The 19,366-nt window shown below is 42.1% G+C and overlaps 1 protein-coding gene across 2 annotated transcripts in view; it reads right to left on the bottom strand.

Moving 5' to 3' along the window:
* NEURL1 (neuralized E3 ubiquitin protein ligase 1) overlaps window positions 1-19,366 on the bottom strand; it is a 463,336-nt gene that overhangs the window by 317,802 nt on the left and 126,168 nt on the right. For both annotated transcript variants that reach the window (XM_085606709.1, XM_085606704.1), the window contains one exon: window positions 14,802-15,046. In XM_085606709.1, coding sequence (XP_085462835.1) covers window positions 14,802-15,046 — 245 coding nt within the window. The remainder of the gene's footprint in view (window positions 1-14,801; window positions 15,047-19,366) is intronic.

Here is a 19,366-nt window from a genome sequence, read left to right as displayed (position 1 = left end):
TGTACTTTTGAGATTCCCCCAGCAGCCTGAGTTAGCTTTAGATTAGCCTTATTGATTTGGGGACCCCATCCCATTTTATCGTTCAAGGTGAGACCCAAGTAATCAAATATGGAGACCCTCTCAAGGGGTCTGTCATCCATCATCGGGTGTGGACAGTTGGTGGAAGTGGCATTAAAGACCATATATTTAGTTTTATTGATGTTAACCTTAAGGTTCCTCTTTTTGAAGAACTGGCAAAACCCCTTTAAAACACGCTGCAATCCCATAGCTGACTTCGAGAGCAGCAGGGTATCATCCACAAACATTAATGCGGGAAATTTACGGAGTGCCAGTTTCGGGGAGTCAATATCCTTGATGGCAAGTAGATCTTCAATTAGCCCGTTGAGGAAGAGGGAGAAAAGGGTCAGCGCAAGCACACAGCCCTGCCTCACCCCCTTGCCAACGGAAAACGGTGCCGTCAACTGCCCGTTTTTGCCATACCTAACTCTGGCAAATGTACCTTCGTGGAGACGTTTGAACTGTGAGCAAAGATATGGTGGAACGCCCATGTCCAGCAAAATACTCCACAGCTGGTTACGGTCCACCATATCAAATGCTAATCTCAGATCCACGAAGGTTAAGTACAGGCTCCCACCTTCCAAGACTACATGCTGATCTATTGTGGAAGTTTTGGCTCTAAAGCCTGCTTGCAACGGGGTCAGGATATTGTGATCTTGAATCCATTCCTGCAATCTTTCCAAAAGTACCCTTGCAAATATTTTTGGGGATACATCAATGAGGCTAATTGGCCTATAATTGGCCGGTTCAATGGGGGACCCTTTTTTGTAGATAGGAATAATCTGTGCCCCAGCCCACGTAGGAGGAGCTGGGAGACAATGAAGAATTGCATTAAAGAGGACTTGGAGATAAGGAGCCCACACTACCTGTTCGTTTTTGTACAGGTCCCCCGGGATTCTATCTAATCATGGCGCTTTATTCAATTGTAGCTTGCCCAAAGCTGATACTATCTCCACCAGGGTACATAATGGTATATTCCAAAGGGGATCGGGGTGGAGCAGCAGGCCGGGGGCTCACGCAGTTCAGTTGACAAAGTTGAATATAGCTCCTTGAAATGTAGGCGCCAGGATTCCTCACCAATATTTGGTTCAATATTGGTCTTACCCTCTATTTTCCCAGTGTGGATCAAGTTCCAAAAAGCTCTCACATCTTTTGAATCTAGGGCGACCTTGATAACCTGCCATCTATCCATTTACCATTCTGACTTAGCTTTAAGGAGAATTTTCTTAAAAGCAGCCCTGGCTTCCCTAATACACAGGTTGTCGCCCCCTTTAAGTGATGCAAACAGGGTTTGCTTTGCCTCCCTACACCCCCTACTAAACCAGGGGTTTCTATCTCCACGGTATCTACACTTGGGGGGCCGACTAATATAAAAAAAAGTCCGCCAAGGTTGAAACCATTGCCTGGTGTATCTTCCCCAGGTCTTCATCATGTCCTGGGTTAACAGGATCATCTGAGGCGAGGCTTGCCTTTTCTAAAAGGGGGATAATGCTATTGTACATTTTTGACATTAATTCGGGGGATTGGTTTATAGTGGCCCAGCGGATACGTCTCCCTCCATCGGTCACTGTGAGATCGTTTCCAGGGTGATTTACAAGACATTGGCCTAATTCAGTCATGTAAAAGTCTAGCAGAATAACCAATGGATTGTGGTCGCTTTCAATACGTGGGTCGACGCTGAAATCTGCCACTTTGTGGCTAATTTCGACACTAAGTAAGAAGTAGTCAATTACTGATTCCTGACCTAGTCTCTCAAAGGTGGAGTGCCCTGGATTATCTCTCGGAAATCGTCCATTACAAGCCCTCAGAGAGAAAGTAAGGGTAAGGGAAGTCATTTGGAGGACTAGTGGGGTCCACCCCCTTATCGGGTATGTATTAGGCGTTGGAATTGACCAAATTGCATCCTCATCACTGGTAATGGGTTTCATAAGACCATTAAGGGGTTTGTAGTGACAATTAAAATCCCCACCAATCAAAAAAACACGTTACCCGAGAGGGCGTTTAGAAGACTAGCCAAGGAGTCTAGTGTCGAGGATGTCCCTCCTTAGGGAACTGGCCGGGAATAAACATTAATAATGGCCAGTTTTGGTAGATTTCTATGGGTCAAAAGAATGCAAATAATATTTGGGGAGTGAGTGTCAACTCTTTTTACCACGCATCCGAGGTGAGTCCCCACCCATATACATAGACCCCCCGATGGTCTACCTCTAGGGCCCTTAACAGCTGGCTCACAGTACGCCACAAACCCTACTCTATGGGGGGGGCTTAGGGCCCAGGTTTCTTGAGAGAGGCAAATCTCATGGGAGTCAATATAATCACCCCAGTTTGGCAAATCAAGTTTGGCGACGAGGCCCGCAATGTTCCATAATAATATTCTAGGACCACCAAGTTGCAATTCCGGACCACTCTCTATATTTGTCTCCAACCCTTCGCTTTCTGGCAATCCAGGGGGCTCAGCACGGAAGGGGGGGGGGGGTCGCTAGTACGGGGTCTGATCTAACTTTACAATATGGGATGTATATATCTGTTAAAAAGGCAGAATTCTCATCCTCTGCATCGAGGTCATCTAGGGGTGCTTTTTCTCTATTAGTGGGGCCTGTCGCTTCACTAATCAAAAGGGCTTGATTTGTCCCCCCATCCACCTTTCCGCTAGAGGTGTCCCTTAGCCTCTTGGGGATTATCACTGTGGGCTGGACGGTGGAAGGTAGTCAATCCACAAGATCTAGAACACTAAATCTATTGCAACTGGAACACCTGGTGGATAAAAATTGCTACCCTCCTCTTCTCTGTGACCCTGCCTAACCTGTTCGCCTCGCCATCCTCTGTTCCTACCATGGTAGGCTGGGTTAACACTATAATTTGGGGGAGCGTAGGAGTAACTTAGATCCAAAGTCTGGATTCTTGATCTGGGGTTTTTAGAGAAACCCATACAGACGTGTTCCACCGCCCTTCTGTCCTTAAAATTAATGACAATACAATCCCCCTCTATATCTTTGGGTCCATGTCCTACCCAACTCACTCTTCTGGCAAATCGGATTTGGTATTGGACATTTATCGGGGGAGGTCTATTATAATTCAACCAGTGAATGGATTTGTTTTTCAGTTCAACATAGGATTCAGTTGCACCTTTCACTAACTCACTGTTCCCAAAACATGCACATTTTTACTGCAATATGGCACACTGTCCCAGTCTGCAGCTGGAGCATACACTTAAGGTGCGCCTCAGGCCCGGTTCCAGAAATTTTCATCTGGATGGGCCAAGGGTTCGCTTGGGTGGGCCAATGCGGGCCCAATTTTTGTCAGTTCTGTAGATAGCCTACAAGCCTAAGATTTACATAATATCTTCTTCCAAATAGGCATACAGAGCGTCTAGAGAGTTATTTGAGAGTAAGGGCTGATGCCTATACTCAGCAGCCCAACTCTTATACTTTCCAGCAGGCCAGGCCTTAGCACCAGCACCAGGATTCCAAACAAATTGTAATAGCAGTTCAAGGTTAAGGAGGTCCGTGTTCCCACACTTAAACCTTGACATTTTGTACTAGGAAAACTGGCACTAAAAGCTTGATCTGGGCATGAGCCTGAAGCCTGACTCTGGCTCAGCTTGAGATCCTGTTGGATCTTCGAGCCCATAAATAGCCGAGCTTTCATGTACCTTCTACGTGCCACCCTCAACATACCCAGGATGCGGTATTACGGTGAGAGCTTCAAGCTTTGGAACTGAACAAGCTAGGTTTGAGTCTCTGCGTTGGTTCAACATCCTGTGATTCTGGGCAAATCTCCAGTGCCTAAAAGAAATGAATGTGACCTTGTATAATGTAACTGGTGTTCATGTAAAGTGCTTCAATATTCTCCAGGTTGAGTTAACACTACATAAAAACAGCAGAAAACCGCACACAAAAAGTAAAATCAAAGCATTAACATAAAAGGAGAGACAAATCGATAGCCATTTAGTGACTGATTTGTACAAATGAAAACATAAAACCTGGATAAATTGAAGCATCCCCACTGAAACTGTGTGAGCTTGAGCAAATATTTTAATTCACCAAAACTTGTGTTTCCTCATATTTGTGAATGAAAGCATATTCAAATACATAAATCAGAAAACCAACTATACAAAACCTATTGTGTTTGATTTAATAGACTAATGTTGCTCTATAATAATCTGGGCCACATACAGGGTCCATGTGACAACTGGTTTGCCTGTTGGTTCACTAATGCTCTGTCACCAGTGTGAGGACGGGCAGGAATGACTAAGCTCATGTTGAAAAAACTATCATTTTTAATAGGTGCTTCTTAGTGCAGCACTATATTGTGACATACTAGTAACAAAGCTTCCATGTGTTAGAGAAATACCGTTTTTGTTTATTTTGAAGAGTCTGTACCATGTTTTACGTAATGTTTGTTTTATGATTTACATAGCAAACATTTTCAGGGCTCGGCTAGTGCATGGGCTCCACGAGCCAAGCCAGAGTCTTAGCTTGGCTCTCCCTGTTAATTTGTTTGCTCGCCCACATCTACCTCTAAAAAACACCACCCAATTTCAGTTTTAAAGACAGTGAATCTTTTTTGATGTTCTGAAACTGAGGTGTAGGAAGCACTTAACAGGTGCCTTCTCCGTGGCCTCTTCAGCCCCGCCTGGGTGGGCCAAAGGTCATATTTTGGTGGGCCTGGCCGACCCCGTCCCCTGCTAGAACCGGGCCTGGTGTGCCTTGGTTGCAGAGTCGGACTGTGCATCATATCTTTAACGCCACCCCTGGTAGACAATCGTTCTTCACCTAAACCAGCAGACTAAATACAGCACGTACTCATGCACATACAATTTAGCCAGCACTTACTCCCTAAAATTATGTCATATAAAAGCAGCAGAAAGGCCAAATATCGCACCAGCGTACTGTTTTGTGCTAGAACTGTTTATCGCAGTAAACAAAGCCTTTTTATTTGAGGGGTGCAGTACCAAAGTCTCGTAAATAAAATATTATCTGACAAAAATATTTATCCTAAATATTGAATATATAAAAAATCACCCCATTGAAGAGAACAATAGAAAATCCAGACCCAATGGAACAAAATTTTGTAAGCAATATTTAGGATAACATTTATGTCAGACAATATTTTGCAAACAATATTCTGACGCACAACCACTGGAGAAGCTCCGACCTCTACAAAAGGTTTTCAGGGATGAAATGTGTTTATATAAATTGTTTTGCCCTGAGATGTGAGACAAACTGTAATAAACATTAAGGAGAATTGAAAACGTGTAGAAGAATCGGTTGATGGTATAAGTGTAATGTAGACATTATTAGCAATATCGTCTTGGGATCGTTCCTCAGGTGACACCATTAATCTGCTTCATTGGAAACACCTGATGTCACCTGCTCCCAGTGCAGACCATTACCTTGGTCGAGCCGCAAACCTGCTTGGACTTAGACATTTGGAGCCTCAACTGAGCAGACATCCCAGCAGCCTACTGTGTGTTTACAGCATGGACAGCCTCGACCAGAATGCCCTCCTACCAACAGTCTGCCCGAGAACCTATGGCACCAGGAGTCCAAAGAACTACGATACATTACACCATATGTATGATTAATTGTTCACTATAGTACTAATGTGTTAGCGGTGCAGATGTGATGAGCTGGAGGAAAGTGCGTGTGTGTGCATAACATAACATAACGTGTATTTGTAAAGCGCACGTTCACCCCAGCAATGAGACATCTTGGCACTGAATAACAGATGTATATTGTTACCCAACTCATGGCTTAGCATTGCAAGGTTTGATCAGGGTGATTTGGAGCCAATCGACAGGGAACACTTTGCTTGCGTAGTTAGGCTGTCAAATTTAGGCTGCAGGGCCATGTATGCCTCGAGGGTGCATTACAGGCAAGTATCCCTTTCCAGACATCCTTTAAATCACATGATCTTGTCCAATTGGAGGAAAATGGAAATCAAGGAATGGAACCTCAGTGGTGAAAGAAATCTTTGTGAACCACACAATATTACCCTCATTTTCTTGGCATGGCAAGATTGCCGCTCTGGCATTTCCCCAGTAGGTGGCAAGAATGACTGTCATGACACAACCATGCCTCTATGGCCCTATTTGGTTTTGGCCTACAGCAGTGTGGAACTGGTTTGAAGGTTTTTGCCAGCTCCTATTTTGGTTTCCTGTGGTTACTTAGTCTCACCACTTCCCCTTGTGCACTCACTGTTTTGTAAATGTTTCCATCTGCAACCGGCACGTTTGCGGATGGTTATAGTAGCAAAGAGGATGAGTAGGAGGAGCCCTACTGCACTTTTCCTGGGGCCTTCTTTGGTCTCTGCTACCTCTCTGAAGGAAAAGTTGTCCAGAAAGAGACCTCGAAAGGTTAATTTCCTCACTGGGAGTGTCGGCAGCCAGACTTCCTATGTTTTCTGTAAAAGTTTTATGCAATGATATTAAAAGTACCTTTGTACTCTTGTTGGTCAGGAACATCAGTGACCAAAAGAATGCCTGGTTTCACAATTCAATTGATCTAGGCTTTTAGTTTGTTTTCTTACAGATATTATTCAGAATTGTATATGTTAGCAAAGGAAAAGGCCTCCTAATTCAACTGAAAGGTCTAAATAAAGCATGCACACCGTTCAGACAGTTGGGGGCTAATCAAGACTATTCTAGGGGCCCTTGTAATCAATACTGAGGCAGTAAGCTTCTGGATCAAGAACACCATTCTGAGACTCTTACAACTGTTCATATTGCAGGTGACCCCTAACACAGATGGGCAAACGTTGTTATTCAGTCAATGAAAATAAACAATCTGATTGATGAAGGTAACCTTTTTCCTGCTCAAAAAAATGAATTTACCTATTATTCCACAATAAATGACACTTCGTCTCTTATTAATAATTGCCTCCTCTGAGATTGGCCGATAAATTGGGAGATGAGATTAGAATACTGTAGCATCCTTCCCAGCCCAGGAGCTTGCAAAATGAACATGCCACACACGGAGCTCCATAGCAGACGCCTTTATTCTTTCACATATGATAATACACTGCACACATTATGTCATGATTTTAATTGCCACACCGTCACCTCCCAACAGATCACTTAACTTCTTTTTCAGAGTCTGCCCAGAATCATGAGGATCCTAGCACTCTGCATATCAAAGACACTACAAATACTACCCAGAGTCATTCCCTAGTATTAGTACAGCTCAATGTGCCTTGGGAACTATCATTTCACAAATGATCATTAATGAATGTAGCTTTTAAAACACATATACAGGAGGAACAGGTTAATTCTTTGAGTTGACATGGGATGCGTTCATCAAAAGCATATATATTTCACAGGTGGCTGAAATCCTGAAGTCGCATAAGGAAGATTTAGAAATGCTTGAAAACTTTTGAAAAGATTTAGAAACTACATTAATCTTCTGGGGTACCTAGGGTTAATGCTGTCACTGCTGAGAGGATAAATAAGTTACATTTATCCAGCTGTTTAGGAAAAAATTCAATTATTGGTCAGTAAGATGAATGCTAGGAAATATGGTAACGCTGAGAGGCCTGATAAGGTATTATCATGACAGCACTGGACTATGAAGGAGATTCACAAGACCGTTTGTACCGGTATTTGGACTTGCTGCACTTTAATACCGGCCCCTGGAGGGGCGGGGACGCTGTATAAGCCCAAACGCAGTCCCGCAGCACGGGACGCGCGCGGGGCATGCCCGGGCTTGGCCCGGGCCAAGACTGGGCCAAGACGGGCCCGTCTTAGCCCGTCATAGGCCGGAAGAGGCCGGGTTGGGCCTACTCTCTTGGTCCTTTATTGGACTCCCCCCACAACTTGAAGCTTGCTGTTCTATCCTAGTGAGGTGCTCTAAACCCACCCTGTGACTTCTATGAAGGACTAGCTAGAGTCAAATCCTCAAGAGTAAATCTGACAGTGAGGAATCATGAGAGTCCTTCCAAGCTGAGCGTTTGCCTGGGGAGCAGAGAAAACCAGTGCGCCTGCTACCATAATCGCAGCAACCCTTGCCCCTCATCATCATCGTTGCTGGGAGGTAGGAATCTATACCTCCCAGTGTGCTTTGCAGCAGGGACGCTGCAAAAAAGAGCAAAGGACGCGCCAGGAGGCGCTTTAAAAAAGACTCAGGCCTCCCAGAGCCCCGAGGAGGCTAGGCTGGGACCACCCCCCTAATATTCTTCTGATGGGGCAGGAATACTAAAGGTACTGTTGATTCCACCTATTCTCTGAAGAGCCATACAGTTTGGTTAGCTCTCGATTGAATTGTTCTGACTTTTAGGCTGTTAAACTTGGACATTTTTAACTTTGGATTACAATGAGTAAAAAAAGGGGTTGCAAGAAAAAGCAAGGGGGTGGATATGTTGGGACTTTTGATGCTTTTTTAACAAGAGCTGAGTCTGTCCTTGCTCACGAAATCGAGCTCACAGAGAGAAGACTTTCTTTGGATTCATTAATTGCCCAGAAACTTTCTTCTTTAGGAGGACGAGCTTTAGCCACTGAGTCTTCGATTTCTGTACAACCAATAAGTGAACTTGGGACAGCCATGGCCATAGTTCCAATGATGAGTTCATCCTCCCCCATTGACATTACATCCGAATGCTGTACAGTCAACCAGGAGCAGTTAGCTTCTCTACACCTGGAGAGTGGTAATCCTGTACCAACCACTAGGAAGAGAAAGGGAGGAGGTCCCTTAAAGCAAAAAAGTTTGAACAAGCCATGCAAGGAGAAAAGCACTGAGAAGAGCACTGGGGATGAGGAGCTGGACTCAGGGCCCTTCTTACATCTAAGATCTACAAGAAATACTAGGTCAAAGGATATTATGAGCAAATCTCATTTGGTGAATGAACATGATTATGACGCAGACTTGTTGAAACGAACAGAAACTATGGTGACTGTACTTTTAAATCCTATATTGCATAAATTATCCACAATTGAGCAAAAGTTATCATCCTTAGAGGTCTTACGCTCATTGATCCGAGCCCCCCCAAATATTACTGAGTCAACTGGGGAAGTGAGGGTGATCCCTCAACCAGGTAGAGTGTCTTCTGGGGTAACTAATAATATAGGAAGTCATGACCCTCAACAACCAACAGGGTTTTCTACTTACTCGGCGGGCTCTGTTCAAGAATCTGCCAATTTGACGAGACCTATTGTAAATAATAACTGTCACCAGATTTCGAGTCAAACCACCTTTGGAGTACCTACTCATACTTATGGGTACACCCAGTCAAGTACCGAATCTCAAGTCCCTGATGGCACTGTGAACACCCACTCTACTTCGGTCCATTCCTTAGGATTACCCACCCGGGTTTTCCCGGTAACCGATTCTCTTAAAGTCCAACCACTTGCAAACTCTGCCTCTTTAGAGGGCAAAGCTCTAGCTTCCTGCACTGGAAGGGGGGTTTCTCAAGTTTTAGCTGAGGATTTGAATGCTAAAGGAAGACTGGATCTTCCTCCCGCAGCCTGCCCGTATGTCATAGTTTTGGCTAATGTACCAGAACTAAAAGAAGATTTAGTAGAATCTACGGAGCAGTTAATCCATAAGGCTCAGCATTGGCTTTCCAAGTGCACGGGGGATAATTTTAATGTATATAAACATATCATCATGGCAAGGAGGGTTAACCGGGTGGAAGAGCATCTAAAACTATTAAAGGAGATTGTATTGTTCTAAATTTTGATAACCATTACATAGTGGGTGACCTACTAGCTATGTTACCAAGCACTCCTTCACTTTTTACTGAAATTTGTGCCCTTCCGCTAGGTTTCTTTTATAAACCTGTTTTCTTACCTCAGACCCCTTTTCTTAGAGTACATAATGCCCGAAGCCTTTTCGTCTTCCATGTAACCAGCCTATTTTTCCCTCTGTTTTACCATTACCCCTTAGTAATAGATTCATTGCAATGGAAGGTTGACCTGTATGTCACTGACTGGATGAGCTGAGCCCAATAGATAATGATGCTGGTAATATACCTATGCAAGATGGCCCTATTATGCTCTCCGCTCCTTCCGTAACTTCTCAACTAGAGCAAAATGAGCAGATGGATACTCCGAATTTGACCCCGACAACGATACACTTGGAGAATAGCTCAGACTCTGTTGCAGTAATCTGTTGGAATATTGCTGGATACAAACAAAAAAAGTCTAATATGGAATGGTTGTCTCTGATAACATCTAAAGATTTAATATGCTTACAAGAGATGTGGGAAACTGACCCAATATATCTGAATGGGTATCGTTTATTCTTTACTCCTGCTATACGCTCTTCAGTGCAAAGGGAGGTTTATTGACCTTACTTCCTAATAGTTTTCCTTTAAAATTGAAGTCCTTTTCAAATATATCTCCATATTATCATACTATTCTCTTAGAGTAGTGTGCTGATCAATATTGGCTGCTTATTAATTTTTATAATTATAATTTTGGTGGCAATCATGCCGTTTTATTGGCCTCTCTAGAAAGAGACATTGCTAATTTGCAGAAAGAATGTTCTAAATCCTGTGATTTAATCTGGCTTGGGGATTTCAATTCTCACCCTTGTGACAAGATTAATACTTCAGTGTGTGGGTTGGTAGATGATGATGATGGGGAGTGCGTCCCTCATTTTAGTCACAACGATTATGGTAGTGGTCTAAATAGAAAACTAACTATAAATAATCTTCTGTTTTTAAACACTGCTGAAATGGAAACTGGTCAGTTAGGATTCACTTTTTAGTCGTTCCTCTTTTTCCACTCTCAATTATGTTTTGGTTTCTAATTCTATAAGAAAACTTTTTTCTCAGTTTGAGATTATTTTTTATGCTTTTAGTTACCATGCTGCAATCAATTTCTCTATCCCCTCTTTAGTGAAAAGGGAATGTTCACTTAAATTGCATATAAATCCAATAATAGCAAGGGAGAATGGAATTGCTCTGAAATGGGAGAGAGTTGATGCAGTGAAGTTTTTGGATAATTTAGTCTCTAATCGAGTAGCAGAGATAATGGTATGCCTAGACCCTCTATCTGATGATGACATGGTCACACCTTTTGAGCAGTTATTACTGGAAGTTAAGAAGAATTTAACTCGATCTATATGCAATGGACACCATAAAAAATATAACTGGTTTGATGAGGATTGTGGAAAATCACTTAAAAATCTTCATGTGGTTTTAAAATCTAACCCTCGCAACTCATCCTTGGTTAAATCATTGTGACAGGCTTATAAAAAAGCAAGGGTATCGAGGTTGAAAGCCCTAAAGGAAGACTGGTGGGAAAATCTGCAAAAGGCTGCATTATTAAAGAGTTTGCAGGCTTTTTGGTCTGTGATTAATGCACCGTTCTTAAAAGATGAACGGTGTATGTCTATAGACAACCATGTTTAGCAGGAGGAATGGGTTACGTATTTCGAAGGGCTATTTGGAACTGTTGAAAAGGCAATTACTCAATCTACCTCCACAAGCTTAGCTGGTTTAGGAGGCGGTGCCCAGTTTACGCTGGAAGAAATAAAAGTTGCTCTAAATCAGTGCAAACGTGCAAAGGCACCACGACCCGATGGCGTTCCAATCAATCTTTTTCTAGATAATCAGGACCTTTGGGCCCCACTCTTAACTAATGTTTTTAATAAAATTGCCCAAATTGGTGTTCCACCCTCATGGAGAACTACTGTGGTTGTCCCTATCTACCAAAAGGGAGATCGGTCTATCCCGAAAAACTATAGACCTATACCTTTGATAGATTCAACTGCAAAACTAATGGGCTGGCTACTTTTAAATAGGCTTGAGGAATGGGCTCTGGAGAATAATATTATAATCCCATGTCAGTTTGGGTTCAGAAAAGCAAAAGGCACTGTGGATCAGTGTCTGAACCTGAACCTAATAATTGCAAAGTATACGGCAGCAAAAAAAGGCCATTTATACCTTGCCTTCATGGATCTGTCTGCAGCCTTTGACTGCGTGGCACAGCCTAGGCTGTGGCAGATCATGGAGGCAATGGGGGAGGATATACAGATCATTAATATTATTCGTGATTTGTATTCAGGTGCCTCAGCTCATGTTCGTTATGGAAAAGGAGGAGAATGTACTAGGCACTTCAAAATTGCTAGAGGTGTGAGACAGGGGTGAGTCTTAGCGCCCTTTTTATATGCACTTTACACTAATGATGTCGAATCAGCTTTGCAGGGATCTACTCGAGATGTTACTTACATTATTTCACTACAAATACCGATACTTCTATATGCGGGCGATGCAGTGATTTTAGCTCGTACAAGTAATGTGCTCCGCCGATTAGTGATGGATTATACTAACTTTATGAACCAGCTGGACATGAAAATGAATTATTCAAAGTCCTTTGTCTTAGTGGCAGGGCCAAAGTAGCGGAAGCAACCACAAATCTGTATTGAAGGGGGCAAGTTGGGAGTTTTGGATTCTTTTAATTATTTAGGGATTATGTTTGACCGCAAAAATAACTGGCAAAGCATGGTCATAAATAGGGGGTTACAGATGGAGAAAAATATTGGGGCACTTTTTAAATTTATTAAAAAAGAAGGTTCTAAACCTATTGAAGCAATTAAAAACGTTTATGAAGCCAAAACGGTATCTGCTGCCACTTATGGAGCAGCTGTCTGGGGCATTAGAGATTGCCCAAAATTACAATTTATAGAAGATACCTTTTTGAAAAATGTGGCTTCACTGCCAAAACCATGCTCTAATTTTGTCATACGGAATTGCGAGTCCCTTATATAACTGATAGAATTTGTGTGGTGCCCATCTTAATGTGGCACTCGGTCTGACGGAAGGAGACTCTCTCATTAATGATGGATATTATAAATGACGTCTTGAAGCTTGATGGTGCACATAATGTCAATAGGTTATGTTATGTTGAATCTACCCTTCAAGCAGTTGGGTTACATCATCTGTTCACAGATCCCACAACTTGCTGGTCTATTTCTAAGAAAGATTTTTAAAAAATCATTTGTTATCTAGATTACAGGCAAGGAGGGAGGTCTCCAATTTTAAGATGACAACTGTTAGAGCATTCTTGGAGGTTCCAAGCATAGCGCAAATGGATGCGAATGCAATCTATCGATCGTTCGTCACTAATTTACAACATAGATATATTCTTGTTAGATTTCAACTGAATTATATCCGCTTGATGTTAGGTCTACCTCGTAATATCTATCTAACATCTGAATTTCCATTTTGCACATGTGATGATCGATCTATTCAGAATGATTTGCATTTCTTTTTTTTTGTGCAAATTTTATTGTGAGGCAAGGAAAAGGTTTATTGTCCCCCTTATCCGTAAATGAATTTTAGGCAGTGTTGTGTGGCCCTTTATCATCTGCAGTTATTACCTGATCCTTTTACATGTTTTTCGTTGGCGGCCTTCTTTTCATCTGCTTTAAAAAAAAGACGATTAATTAATCAATCTGATAATTAACTGAAGTATTAACTGTAAGAATTGTGTTAATCATTGTATGTATATATGAATTTTTTATTATTTTATTATAATCTTTGTAATAAGAATAATACTGTTTTTAATGTGTCTTTTTTGGTAAGATTGGAAACTGTTTTATCTGTAGAATACTTTTTATGCCATCATTTTGTTGGCGAAATAAAGTTATTTCTGACTGACTGACTGACTAATACATGAGAAAGTACAAGGTCCAAGAAAAAGCACATAATTAATTTTACAACTTTATTGTGAGCACACCAGTTTTGATATACCCTCGGTTTTAGTTCTACGAACCATGATGCTTTTACTCCAGGCTGGACCGATGGTGCAGGACCCAATATGAGATAGAGAAAGGCTGCTGTTTGCAAACATTTTATGATCTGTTAATGCCTCCTCTGTTTAGTGTGTAGAGGGACGCAATTACAGACACTGAACTATCTCTTACAATGCCCATGATATATTACTTAAAGCTGTCAAGCCACCCTAGTTGTGCTCCTGCTGAAGATTATATTCATGTATCAAAATGGATAGTTAGACTGCATATCAAGTAATTATATTGATATTGCTCTGGTCCTACCAGATCAGCCTTACATTAGGACGATCGACTGTAATCTGAGGAGGATATTTGTAAGCATGCATCAGTTCATGCAATCACTTGATGCTAGACACTGATAACGTGGTTTGCCTCCATATATTTAAAGTCCTTCGCACTCTAGGGTTTGGGGCTTTGGTTTTTTCCTTGATATATCTTCTGCATAGTAGTCATGCCAATTTGAATTTGCTCATACATGTATACACCCTGTGTGAATTCCACACGCTTGGATCTATTGTCGGCTTGGTGTAGAATGGCTGCAGGGGTGTGGCTTCAAAAGCTCTACTCCCACAGCTCCATATTTTGAGCCCCTCAAGAATCCTAATTTCTATTTGATGGGAACTTAGATGAACTCCAAAGTCAATGGGAATCATATGCTTTGAAGAGTAAGTTCTGTGAACTGCACTTTTCACACTGGAGAGATTCAATGAGATGTTGGAGGCTTTCATTGGTAAGTTTATCATACTACAGTTGAAAACTAGAATTAAGGGTGCTGTACTAACAAGAGTGCCTCCCCTGCCTCCTAGGAATGACTGGCCAATTTGTTGGCTCAAACTCATGATTTCAGCACCCCAGTTTGAAAATTGTCACATTACTAACGAGTGGTTGATGCGAACATTGGCCAAAAGAAGAGTTATCACTGCACATTGCCTCAGGGAGAAACTTGTGAAGAACATGAAACAGGTGCAGGTAATACGAGACAAGAGATGGGGAACCTGGTGGGCACCATACCTTCAGCCTGACTTGCTCGTAGATGACAACCGGCCTGTTGCTGAAGGTGATGGCATTGCAGAAACTTGCTTGTCTCTTCACTGCTTTCTGCGTCTGGTCCATGATGATCTGCACTCCCTTGGCATGAGGATGGAAAAGCAGTGGACTGACTGGCAAAGAAGCATACTGAGGAATTGGATTACAATGCTTCTGCTTGTGGTGGCATCGGTGAGCAGTGGAGGCTGGAAATGGCCCACCTATAGAATCTGAAACAATATAAATTCCTCTGTAAAACTTAATTGGCAGTACAGCAAAAATTTAACATTTTTCTATTTTGACACACTGCACAACAGTGAACTATGTAGTATATAACAGGTGGATGGCAACTTATGTTATTGCCTCAGCATATTTTACATTGCAGTTTATCTGGTTATTTGTTGGAAAATATGTTCAAATGGGAGGTACTGTAGACAGTGGTCTAATGAAAGTAATGACTGTGAGAGTCATTACGTAAAGGCTACTACATTACGTCTGGTAGAAAGAGCTTTTCTCGCAAGGATCCAGCATGGCCATTTATACGAAGGCAGGAGGAGAGCCACTGTGCTACATCTGACGCTACTACCATTGGAGGATGGTGGTGGGAATCACTGCATAATGATTTGCGAAAGAACGTGCGAAATTCACAATTTTTCAGGAATATAACTTGAAATTACACAAAATTATGCAAAATGCAAATCTGACACTGATTGCTACATTTTAGCGTGAAAATGCATACTTGAATTCATTTTGGACTTGAGAAAGCATTTCAATGCTAAAATATAGCACCAAAAACACAACGTCAGCAAAACAAGCTGCTTACATTCTGGTCATGTCATTCTCGTTTGTCTGGGCTCCACTGATATAATTTCACTACCAAAGCAGTGTAATTCTGCAACATGGTGTAATTTCGTCTAATGTGAAATTTCCCAAATGAAAAGAATTACCCCACTGTAATTTAAATTATGCTCAAGCCTTGATATGAGCAATCAGGACGGCATCTGACACAACCCCCCCCCTATTTATTTAAAATACTATTTATTATTCTCTGTAGAAAAAAATACCAGAGTATCAGGCTGCTGGATGTGACCCTCTCTGGAGGGTCACCTCATCCCCAGACATTTTGCCTTCCTCCTATATTTTTTGCTGAATTTGTTTTATTGGCCTTAGGACCTTGTGCACTTTACCATTGCAAATCAGTGCTGAAGTGATTGCACTCTCGCCCTAAAACATGGTTTCAACTGGCTTACACCCAACTGGCATACTTAATTTACCTATAAATCCCTTGTAGAGTGGTGTACAATATTCCAGGGCCTGTAAATTATATGCTACCAGTGGGCCTGCAGCACTAATGGTACCACCCACTTCAAGTAGCACCTTTAAACATGTCCCAGATTTGCCACTGCAGCCGGAATGCAGTTTTTAACTGTATGTCAACTTGGCATTGAAACCCCCTTGCCAAGACTTATATCACCCTTTATTACATATATGTCACCCCTGAGGTAAACACTAGGTAGCCCTTATGGCAAGGTGCAGTGCAATTTAAAGGTTGGACTTGTACATTTAAGTTTTAGATGTCCAGTTAGTGAAAACTCGTTTTCATTACTGTGAGGTCTATAACTCCCAAAGGATAACATTGGGGATTCCTTTTTACATTCAATAAGCTGTGATTTCCAAATGGGAGCTGGTAGATATGTCATGTTTGTTGTCCCTGAGATTGAAATGTAAAATCCCCACTTATGGTGAAGTAGGATTTTAAATTACAATTTTGAAAATGCCACTTTTAGAAATTAATATCAAAACCACAATGGTTGGGGGACCAAATATTTAACAAACAACATATACAATTAAGCAAAAGAAAAAGAAGGTACTCACAAAATAAATGTCTTCAAAGCAAAAAGTTTCATTATTGGAGCCTTTGGTGGCTCGATAGTAACGCTGCAGCAGTCTGAGATGAACGTGCCCCCAGGGAATTCTTTTTTAATGTTTGAACGGGCACGTTGTTGATGCCACATGCAGAGATGATCTTTGACCTAGCCCTATTTTCCAAACCGGTGTTTGTTTACACGCGATGATACGGGAACTCTTGTTTCCAGAAATATTAAAGCTAAGATGGTTGTGAATTGCTCTACTCTGTGGGTGAACATGTCTTTTTAAATCAATTGACTACATGATTGAACATCAGTTTCAGAACTAATTTGGAACCTTATATGCTGCAAATCCTTCTTTCGGTTGCTCTTACAGTACTTCTGTGTGTCCTGATGATGACCTAATAAACTGTAAAAGTCGAAACAGCATTAATGCCCCACTGGCAACATGGGAAAAAGCATTTTTTGCATTATGTTCCTGTCATAATATGGACAAATCTTATTGTCTTGTTGTCCCTCTGCCATTGTTTCTGTGTACACTGTCAGGGCCGGACTGGTCATAGCGGGCATCCGGCGTTTACCCGGTGGGCTGGAAGGGTGGGGGCAGTTTTTGTTGCTGGAGGCCGGTCTTGCAGCAGTGCTGCAATATAGCCCCTTTAACAAAAGCGGCTGCATTGTTACCCACCAACAACTTCTGACTTAATTGCCAGGACTGGTTTGAGTTCTCAGTCCGGCCTTGTACACTGTAAATATATTTTTGGGTATGTGTTTGTTTAGTGCAACATTGTGAGTGCAAATTGTACTTGTATGTACTGATTGTTGTATTGTATTATTATTTATGTGAAACTTGTTTCCAAAAGCTAAATTGTTTTGCTTTGAGGAAATTTCTTTTGTGGGCACCTTCTTTTTCGTATACTTAAATGTATATGTTGTTTGTTAAATAATTGGTCCCCGAACCATTGTGGTTTTGATATTTTTTAATGACCCAGATTCTGTGTAATAGGGTTGCCCCTTTTGGGTGTAAACTGTTAGAAAGTTGCAACTTTCCTGCCTTTAGTCCTTTTGTGCCTGTAGCCAATCTTGGGTCACATAAATGGGTATAAATGACAGTTACACTTTGTGAATACCTTCCCGACAGTCACACAATAGAGGAATTAGATGGCCTGGTTGGGCCATCTGCTGACAGAATGGGGGGTGGAGCTCAGTAGAGCCCCACTTGCAACTAAGTAGCCTGTGCTCTTCCTTCACTCAAAGGGCCTAACAATCTTGTATGATCAAAACAGCCAGCTTGGAGCCAGGGTAGTGGAGGCAGAGGATTCCATGCACTTCAAAGACACTGTCTAGAAGCTTCTTCCACCTTCCACAACCAGGGCACCAGGGTCCAAAAAATGGACCTCGGACACCAACTCTTCAGTACACTTCTGGGCTGGTGGATACTCTACCAGGAAGAAGGACTGCTGTGAAGCTACAAGAACTGCTGCTCTAAAGGAACTGCTGCCCTTCTGCTGGGCCCTGCTGCTTGCTGTCCTCTTGCCTGAGAAAGAACAACTGGACCTGCAGCTTTATCTTGAACCCAGGACCCCAGAGTGACTCCTAGGTGATGTAGCGCTTAAAAGTTTGAAAATTGTAGGGGTGCGTTATATTCACTGTTAGTTGGCACCCGCATATAATCAAACGTGTACTCAGGTATTTTGTGTGCAATGTATTAAGAACTGTATAACCTATATCGATTTCCATAGAAGTGTTAGCTATGTACAAGCATCTTATGTATATATTGAAGCAATGCATAGAGCTTAGTCCTTTTTTTCGAACAATGTGATGTTAAAACGTGTAGATTAGAATTCGTGTCTGTAGACTGTTTAGTTTGACCACACATGAAAGAAAGACGTAAATGTCAATACTGTGATTTAAACCTGCTTGTGTAACCGAAGTAGTGGCCAGAATTCGCATATATCGTTGAGGCGAAAGGCCTGGTATTTTCTTATGTTAGCCAAGGGCAATAGGCCAAAAAGGATTTATTCCAGTAGAGGTTTTAGGCTGTAGTAAATTGCAACTTAAAAGATGTGAAGAATGTCTGCTTTGCATGATCTCACCCCAGGTGCAAGGACAGTTGCTCGTTAGTAGAGAAGCTCTTTGTTCACAAATTGACTTATGTAGTAAAAGCCAGACATGGGAGTGTATTGGAATGTGCCAATCGTAACTCCTAGTGCGGATGGCGTCTGGGACTCAAGGCCAAGCGATGGACGATGGAACTGGACAGCGCTCTGTGGAAATTTACTGAAAGACGACCCCGCAGAAGAGGAGGCGCAAAGGGCGTGTTCTGAGATTTGGGGTTCTGTATTAGGGACAGCGCCCCGAGGGTGGAGGCAGATCAGAGCAGCCCAGAGCAGAGGAAGGCTAGGCGAAGGGATAGAGGGGGCAACTTAGACCAAGCTCTCTAAGTGAAGTCTTCTTATGAAGTTTCACTCTGACACCTTTTATTCGATGAGGGTCTCAAGGGATTGCTAAGTAGGGATGTCATCTAGTGCAGAGTAGGGACAGAGATGGTATGGTTCAGTGTCCCTAGTATCGACATTTGCTTGGTGGTGTTCTACCTCATGCTTTTAGAGATTGTACTTTTAGTTATTTTTAGCCGTATGCGGATTCTCCGTAGAGTAGCTTTTGTGTTAGTGCCTATGTACT

This window comes from Triturus cristatus, chromosome 1_2 (assembly GCF_964204655.1).
Source record: "Triturus cristatus chromosome 1_2, aTriCri1.1, whole genome shotgun sequence".
In the NCBI taxonomy this organism is placed as follows: domain Eukaryota; kingdom Metazoa; phylum Chordata; class Amphibia; order Caudata; family Salamandridae; genus Triturus; species Triturus cristatus.
This window is presented reverse-complemented; position numbering and strand designations above follow the sequence as displayed.